Source organism: Sphaeroforma arctica (assembly GCF_001186125.1).
Source record: "Sphaeroforma arctica JP610 unplaced genomic scaffold supercont1.630, whole genome shotgun sequence".
In the NCBI taxonomy this organism is placed as follows: domain Eukaryota; class Ichthyosporea; order Ichthyophonida; genus Sphaeroforma; species Sphaeroforma arctica.
In genome coordinates this window covers 557-9952 of record NW_014039928.1, presented here as the reverse complement: position 1 = coordinate 9952, position 9396 = coordinate 557, and the positions used below count along the sequence as shown (strand labels likewise).

Genomic DNA, 9396 nt, shown 5'->3' with positions numbered 1-9396 from the left:
CTGCTATGTATATACCTATGTATGGTTGAATGTCCATTGTATTCTTGCATCTGTCTGTGCTAGTTGTATGCAGCCTGGTTGGGCTCTGACAGAGAGATATAGTGCTGTTCCTACACTCTTGCCAATGCATGAGCGTTGTGCGCCCGAGTCTACTAATGCATTGCATGTATTGCCATTGATTTGTATATCAATGTGTAAACGTTGGTCTCGTGGTGCGAGAAGTAAGTATAAATGTTGATAATTTAAATCATTTGCATTTATTAACAACGTTTCTTCATCTGTATATACATTGAGCCTGTCAGCCAGGTCAATCATGTTTGCTTCTGCCCACAAGTTGTTTCAGTGTTCATCGCCTCCTGTGATGCCTTCCACCTTGCCAGATGTAATGGACAGTCTTGCTATTTGCACATCCTTGTTGGCCCGCTCCTCAGCCTGCTTGGCTTGATTCGTTTTTTATTTTGGGACATTTGCTGAACCGATGTGGGCTTAGGCAGTAGGGACATGCACGCTCTTCACACGCCCCCTTCTTCTCCTGTGCCTGTCCCACCGGCTTGTTCTGGTTGGGTGCACCATTATCTGGTTTATACCATTTGTTAGCATTGTTAGTGCTGTTGTCGGCTTGGCCGGTTGTCTGTGCGTTGTTACGTTTTTTTCTCCGCTCGCAACTGATCCCTCAACATACGCTCCACTTGCATCTTAAAATGCCTCTCTTATGCTTGCTTCAGTCATAGTATGAAACTTAGTGTGTTCAATATCTGACAAGTGCCCTTTACTTCCTTCAGGTTGTTTGTCTGTTCTGATCAGAACATCCACCTGTGCTTGTTGTCCGTAGTACATGAGTGCTTGGTAACTTTGTACTTTGAGGAGCTGAAAGTGTATGGGTTCCTTGTCTGAGTTGTGGTAACGCTCCTCTAACATCGACATTGTCTTATACGTACGCTCTGTGCGCATTTCAACATTCAACATCCTATTCTGCATGTCGGTGAGAACTTTCTCCAATAGATAGTCTACTGGATGGGGGTGAGTCTGTCAATAATGATCTTATTGAATTGCTCAGGTTCCTTGAAATGCCTAGTTGTATGCGTCTCAGAATCTCTTAAGCTGTTGAGTACTGACTTGGTCTTCTCTGTTGTATCAGAGGAATATAGTAGGTTTCTCACTAGTACTGGGTACTGACACAGTGGCATAGACATTGCCAAGAATAGGACACTACATTGCGTAGTGAACCCTATGATGTCTTCACAATTTTCCATTTTAAAGTAACTATCTTTAGGCATCTTATGAAATTCGGAAGTCTTCAGTAGTTTTGCAAGAGGTGGTTCATTTATCTGGTCGCCTAAGCCTGAAATCATGAGCTCTAATATACAAATGTATTGACTTATTTAAATGAGATCATCTTCTTCATCGTCACCGCAAACATTCATAGATTGGTTGTATCGTCGTCTGAGTTCCGCATCCACGAGTGGCATGCGTCGTTCTGGCTGTTGGTCATGAATGCCTACCCTCATCTTGTGTAGAGTCGGTATAGGCACAGGTGCTGTTTGTTCCAATTTGGACACAAATCTACTAACCAAGATATAATTGCCTTGGCATATACTCTTGTCTATTTCGAGACGCATTGCTGAGGCTAGTATGGAAACTCCTCCAGGTGTGGGTTGGTTTGACCCCCTACCTGGGTTTGGCTCCCCTACGCTACCCCCTGCACCATCTGTGCCCACTCCTACTTCCTCTCCACCATACACGCCTGCTCGGATTGCTGTGGGCATCTTGAGATGTCTGTGATGGAGTGTGGGTATTGCGGATTATTATTGATGACACCTCACTAGTATCGTGTTGTGTTACGTTAACGTGATGTCTTCCGTGATTGTGTATTCTAATCGAAAATTCTTGTTGCTAAGCTTAGTGCTACTAATGTAGCATCTAGGGACCAGATTGTCAAAAAGCCAATACAAATCCCAAATCCCAGAATAATCAAATACTGAGTTTTGGAATTAGGATTGGAATATTTCTGATATTAGAGTCATCAGAAATATTAGCGGTAGAACCGGTAAGCTATACTAGGACTCCCGCGTGAGAGAGAAACACTCAAGTAAATCCCGAGTCTAGTGAAAACATAAATTAAGACTCAGTTCGGTTCTCTCAGACAAAGGACTTTCCCGAGCTGAGATACCCTTACTTGAGAAGAGGTCTATTGTATCCTATTGTCTCGTACCTCTGAAATGGAAAACTGTGAAGATATCATAGAGTTTACTACACAAGCAGCGACCTATTCTTAACAGTCTATGTCACTGTGTCAGTACCCAGGACTAGTGAGAAACCTATTGGATTCCACTGATGCAACGGAGAAGACCAAATCAGTACTCAATAACTGAAAAGATTATGAGACGCATGCGACTAAGCACTTCAAGGATCCTGAGCAGTTCAATTGAGCCATTATTGATAGACTCAGACCACACCCGGTAGACTATCTGTTGTAGAATTTCTCAACGATATACAGAATAAGAAACTGAACGTCGAAGTGCGCACAGAGCGTGCGCATAAGACAATGGCGATGTTAGAGAAGGGTTACCGCAATTCAGACAAGGAACCCATACCTTTACAAGTCCTCAAAGTACAAAGGTACCACGCACTTAAGTACTGTGGACTGCAAACACAGGTGGATACTCTAATCAAAGGAGATAAGCAACCAGATGACAGTGAAGGGTACTTGTCAGACATAGAACACACCAAGTTTCATACTATGACTGAGTCACACATCAGAATGGCGACTGTGACACAAGCAGAGCGTATGTTGAGGGACGAAGTGCGAGCACTAAACAAACGTAACAACGCACAGACAACCGCACAAGCTGAGGATTACTCTACTAACGCTAACAAACGTCACAAGCCAGATAATGGAGCACACAACCAGAACAAGGTCAATTACATTTACTGTCAATTACATTTGGCAAAGTGGAAGACATCACAGAAGGTGGTGAGCACTGAAATAACTGGTGGGCGGAAGCAAACATGATTGACCTGGCTGACAGGCTCAATGTATTCACAGATGAAGAAACGTTGTTAATAACTGCAAATGATATAAAATATCAACCTTTATTTTTACTTCCCGGACCACGAGACCAACGCTTACACATTCACATACAAATTAATGACAATGCTTACAATGCACTATTAGACTCGGGCACACAACGCTCATGCATGGACAAAAGTGTAGTATGAGAAATATATATCTCTGTCAGAGCGCAACCGGGTTATACTCAACTAGCACAAACAGATGCAAGAATACAACGCACTGGATCAACTGAAGTTTGTGACATTAGCCTTGGAGGTAGGAAGACCTCTCAATGTTTTGAAGTATTGGACCTACCTGACAAGAAGGCACCGAGACTTCTTGGTATGGACATTCTACCATACATATGTATATACATCGCACGATTAATCAACTTACTTATACCAACAGATGCAAAATGGGAATCACTCCTCACACCACATGACGAGGACCCAGAGCATGAACATGAATGTTTCAGAGAGTCACTTGCAGACCTTCTAGATACCAATGCGAATATACCTCCTGATATACATTGCAACCTACCATGCTCCGCAGTCGCAGTACCTGCAAGTGAATCATCGTCAGACAAATGAGGCACGCTAAAGTCAACCTTGTACCTTATAAATATATTCCGCAAACGGATAAGAATGTGCAAAGGTAGTTTGAAATGTGCAAAGGTAGTTTGAAGATGGTCACATACACAAACGCAACACGCCGACAACGGTGAACCTACCGCTGTTATCAACAGGTGAACATGTCCAATCAGGTCTACTCAAGAAAATAAGAACATGTCTAGACTTATGTGAGATCAGTTATCAATATGAACAAGACACGTTTGTGTTATCGCAAATAAAGAAGTATTACACAACCTACAAGGAGCACAATTCTTTTCGAAGCTAGATCTCACAGAAGGATTCCACCATTTCCTAGTAGACGAAGCAAGCCAACACTTCTTCACATTCTCGTGGAGAGGAGCGCAGTACTCATTCAAGTCTGCGCCGTTTGACTACACTCACTCACAGCACAATTACAGAGAGTCATGGCAAACCTGCTCATAGATATCAAAGGAGTGCAAGTGTATGTAGATGACATAGTCATTGCGAGTCTCACAGAAGAAGAACACCACAAGACAGTTCATGAAGTAATCAAGCGACTGAATGGAGCAAACTTCCGGCTCAATCACAACAAGTATGCCTTCGCGGTCAAAGTGGTCAACATTCTCGGTGTGAAAGTCACCACTTAGGGACTCAAAGCAGACCCTGAGGAACAGAAAAGAGTGATGGACTGGCCACTAACCAAGACAAAAAGAGATCTGCGCAAGTAGTGGGACTAGCAAATTACATGCGAGACCATGCCCCCAACTTTGCCGACACAACGAAACACTTTCGGGACTTAATGAAAGGAAAAATGAACCAGAACATATCCATGTTATGGACTCCGGAACTCAAAATGAAGCGGGAAGAACTCAAAGAAGCCATCGCCTGTTCCGCGACGCTAGCATACCCTGTCGATTGGATATCGTTTCAAATAATGAATGATGCTAGTGACTATGGCATAGGAGGATGTTTATTTCAAGTCATCAATGGAGCTAGAAGAGCTATTCTCTATTTCTCAAAAGGCTTGAATCCAGCACAACAAAGTTATGGCACAAATACCAAAGAGCTACTAGCACTGGTATACAGCCTGGAACATTTCTCCGAATACATCAAAGGGGGGGACATAACACTGTGGACAGATCACAAAGCGCTCACGCAAATGAACAGTCAACAGACGTTACACCCAATGCTAGCCAAATGGATAGCAAAAACGTTCCACCACCATTTCTCCATCATACATGAAGACACTTTTAATACGAAAGAGTCAAAAGGATTACAAATGGCAAATGAGGCAACACATGATAGACAAGAGTACACCACCTTGGAAACGAACATGCCCATCACCATATTGGCTATAGACTGAATGTTACATCCCATATTATACCAAGAAGCTGAACGACCGTTTGGAAAATTCACAGTGGATCTGTTTGCATCGGCACACAATGCACACACAGATAAATACTACACCAAATAACAGTATGCGCTACAACAAAAGTGGGCGCAGGAAGTGAATGCATGGGCGAACCCATCACGGGAACTCATACCTGATGTCCTTGACAAAGTCATTGAAGAGGCAACCAGCATCACGATATGTGTACCCTACTACCCCAATGCAACGTGGTTTTTTTTTGGAACCAGTTCACTCTGGGGATGCACCACAGGTAAGAGAGTATGAGACACGGGTCAACATCATCGGGCAATACCACAACTTAGGACATTACACTCCTGAGGAAATGGTACACAAGTTGCAAGTCGATGGACATGATTGGCCGGATATCCAACAACATGTAAACAAGTCCATTGACGGATGCATACCATGTCTCAAAAACAAGATAAACAAAAAGGAATTTCACCCCTTACAATCAATCACAGCCGCATATCCAGGCGACAGAGTCCAAGTGGACACCATAGGTCCACTATTAAATTCCAACAGAGGACACCCATATGTGTTAGTATGGGATGATCTACACTCATCATACGTTATTTTACGTCCAATGATGGATAAATCAGCAGCTACCATAGCACGCACGCTGGTACCAATCATGTGTGAACATGGATTCCCACAAATCATACAAACTGACCAAGGCACTGAATATTTTAACGACATACTTTTAAAAGTTGTTGAACAAGCGCCAATGCAACACCTAGTCTCTCGGCCGTATCAACCTAGAGTATTAGGCGCGAACGAACGATCGCACAGAGACTTCATGCCACTACTACGAAAGTTCGTTGAACAGAATCCAGGTAACTGGTGTTCACGACTTCTATTCGTACAGATGGGCCACAACCTGCGCACATCCAGAAGACACAAGTCACCGCGCTTTAATGTATACTTTGGTTGCAGACAGAATCAATTCAAGGACTATAACGAGCCAGTGACTGCACCCAGTACAACAGTATCTTGGGAAGAGCGACTGCAAAATCTAGAAGAAGCCATCAGGCCACAACTAGATATTAATGTTGCACAGCATCAAGAGAAGATGCGCGCAGCATACGGTCGAAAATACCAAAAGGAGTACGTAAACTTCCAGGTAGGGGACCTTGTCATGGTTCGCTATCAAGGTGAAATGAACAAGTTAACAGCACCAAATGGTGGACCATACAGAATAGTATGCATGGAGGGCAACAGGTAGTTTGTCTGTAGCCTTGATGGGACTAAAGCACCTGAATATCCCGACTCGATCCGTGATGAGCTACTTGGCCTTGTAAAAAGGGCCAATGCTCCGGAAGCATTTAATTCCAACAATCACGTGCAACCAAACGAAGAGACTCAGTTCTCCTCTATAGTCGACGACAGGCCGTCCATCCGAGGTTATGGATCCCAGGAGTACCTACTGCAATGGACAGATGGTGAGCATACCTAGACGCATGAATCAGACATCGCAGATGCTGATGTCATTACAACATACCGTCAACGCCATATACGTAAAAGAAGGCAGTCAAGGCCAAAGAAGCCAACGACGATGAGCACTTATGAAAGATTGCGAGTCACAGAAAGCGCACGAGGCGGGGGATCTAAGCCAGTCTCACTGACACTACAGGACACTCCCACTTTTCTCGCCTAGAAGCATGATACCCCCACATACCAGAGGGACAAGGACCAGAGACTCGGCTGTAGAGTCACCGTTGAGAAGCGTTTTCCTAAACTAAGTTGAGATCAACCGAGAGCACCGGTCAAGACTGACTCCGATGAACGTGGTAGAGAATTCCAGTTATAGTATAAATTTAATTAATCGGTAACATGTAAGAATAGATAATGATGGCAGGTTTTTCATCTTATGCCCCCTAAGGGACAAGTTATTCCCTGTATACAAACACCAACCTCTAGATAGTCTAGTACTGTAAGATGTCACTTTCTACTCCCACGCAGGCTAAGAAGCATAAAGTTGGGGGGCTGTAGCATCTAGGGACCAGATTGTCAAAAAGCCAATACAAATCCCAAAACCCAGAATAATCAAATACTGGTTTGGAATTAGGATTGGGATATTTCTGATATTAGAGTTATCAGAAATATTAGCGGTATAACCGGTAAGCTATACCGGGACTCCAGCGTGAGAGAGAAACACTCAAGTAAATCCCGAGTCTAGTGAAAACACAAATAAAGACTCAGTTCGATTCTCTAAGACTAGGAACTTTTCCTAGCTGAGATAACCGTACTTGAGAAGATGTCTATTGTATCCTATTGTCTCGTACCTTTTAGCTACTCCCCATACTCAACACTAAGTGTTCGCTTGTCATGTGGTATTTGTGTGTGCTCTATTCCATTCCCCTTGTCCTCCTTCATTGATCTTCTTTGGCTTTTTATTTGCCCTGATCGGATTTCAGTGGATGTGTTCGAGTTGCTTACTTTATCACCTAATCATCTAATCACTTGTGAGATTGTGTTCATTAAGCCTTGTCTTTCATTTGTAACCCTACTCTTATGAGATTGTGTTTACTAAGTCTTGTCTTTTTGTTTATAACTGTACTCTTATCTGTGAGAGCTATCTTGCTGGATCTTATCGATGCTGGCTAGGTGAATACTTCTTTTAACAGTGTGTGTGGTGTAATTGTACCATTTACTATGCTTGTGAGGCAGTGTATGCCTTGTGTGATGTTCAGTGAGTGTTTAGCGCAATCTCTTATTCTAGTGATGTCACTGTTGTTACCGTTTTTGTTTATGTTCTGGTTGATGCTTAGAGATTGCTATGCGCAAAATCAATTCTGTCCCACGATGTCATTGGAATGCTTCGCGCATTCTATCGTGTTTTGGAACTGAGTAATTTACTCAATCACGTGTTTGTGTAGTATGACTAACTCGTAGTGGTGCTTTAGAATGCTATCTTTTGCAATTTTGTTGTTTGGATAATGCACGTATTTGTATGTTTACGTGCTGCTGCTAATTAGCATGGATCCCTGAACTAATCTTGAAATTTAGGCTCCTTTTGATGCATTAGTTAACCTTCACGCCTTTCGTGTGTTTCCATTAGTCTATTATATTATAATATTGTGGCTATGTGCACGTGCTACTTGGTTTCTCTTCGATTTGAGAATGGGTGTTCATCTGTTCTCTGATTTCTATGAGGTTAGATGTTCCTCTGTCTCATGATTTCTATGAGTTATACCATATTAGTTGTTCTTGATTGTGCGTGACTCTTGTATAGCTATTCCCCTAAAACACGTAATGATTTTACTTTGGGTGTAAATGCGAGCCTATCTACGTACCGGATTGTTTGAGCCCTGTCTCGCTGGTTGTGTTGGTGAGCGTGCACTATGTTTCTAGGAGACTTATGTGAAGTGGAATGGTGCCCTTTTGGGACCCTATTGTCAGGAAGTTTTCTTGTTTGAAAATCCTAGAAAATCTCCAACATTGATAATTCAATCACTTTGGCAGCTTATCAATTTTTCACTGGTTTTGTCTTCCCTCGGCCTAACAATCTTTCAATGTGACACGATACTATCACCTTACATGATTTAGAACACTACACTTGAACACGATCTTTTTGTAAACACTATTTGGTTACCTTGCTCGTTGTTGGGAGTTTTAAATCTCCCAGCGGACTTCTTATTGGGTTTCTTGGTACCTAATCAGCTGCTAACCTCTTGTGGTTGCAGTTCTTCTGTGCCCATTCGGCTTGCTTGTTGGGGCCTCTTTACTTGTTGGGGCCTCTTTACTTGTTGGGGCCTTTTTACTTGTTGGGACCTCTTCACTTGTTTGGGCCTCTTCACTTGTTTGGGCTTCTTCTTGTCTGGGATGCCTCTCTTCTTAGGTATAAAGATTATTTGAGACTCTTCGCAGTACACTTCAAAAAAGTTAAAGTTTCTTTGAGACTCCCTGTATGATACATCACTCGTTCTCTCTTTTTGAGTGCAGGTTATTCGACTTATCTAAGTAAGAAAAATGTTAAAAATGTAGAGTATGGTACTCGTAAACCAACGACCAAATAATGACGAATATGCTATACTCGCGAACCGACGGCCTCACTATTTCAAAATTCTAGATCCACATGCCTTTCGATTCTACATCCAACGGCCTTCTATTCTCTAATTTCACATCCAACGGCCTTCCATTCTCTAATTCCACATCCAACGGCCTAACATTCTCTTATTTCACATCCAACGGTTCATTGCACAATTATTCATTTCACATCCAACGGCAACGGTACATTGCACAATTCCTAAAGCTTTCCATTCATGTTGTTCAGCGAGTATGTGAGTGCATACAAGTAATATATGCCAGCGAGGCAGCGAATGGCTAATTGGCCTCAGTCC

General features: G+C 42.7%; 2 protein-coding genes across 2 annotated transcripts; both read right to left on the bottom strand.

Annotated features, from left to right (window-relative positions):
- Positions 1-1382: 1382 nt before the first annotated feature.
- Positions 1383-1766, bottom strand: SARC_07712 (hypothetical protein; the record flags this gene model as incomplete). The annotated part of the gene is made up of 1 exon (XM_014298336.1): positions 1383-1766. One exon carries the CDS (start codon positions 1764-1766, stop codon positions 1383-1385), a length of 384 nt encoding a protein of 127 aa, XP_014153811.1.
- A 6946-nt stretch (positions 1767-8712) lies between these two features.
- On the bottom strand, positions 8713-8959 carry SARC_07711 (hypothetical protein; the record flags this gene model as incomplete). Its single annotated transcript, XM_014298335.1, has 1 exon — positions 8713-8959. A coding segment is annotated over one exon (247 nt), but the record flags the coding sequence as incomplete, so codon positions are not given.
- Positions 8960-9396: the final 437 nt, after the last annotated feature.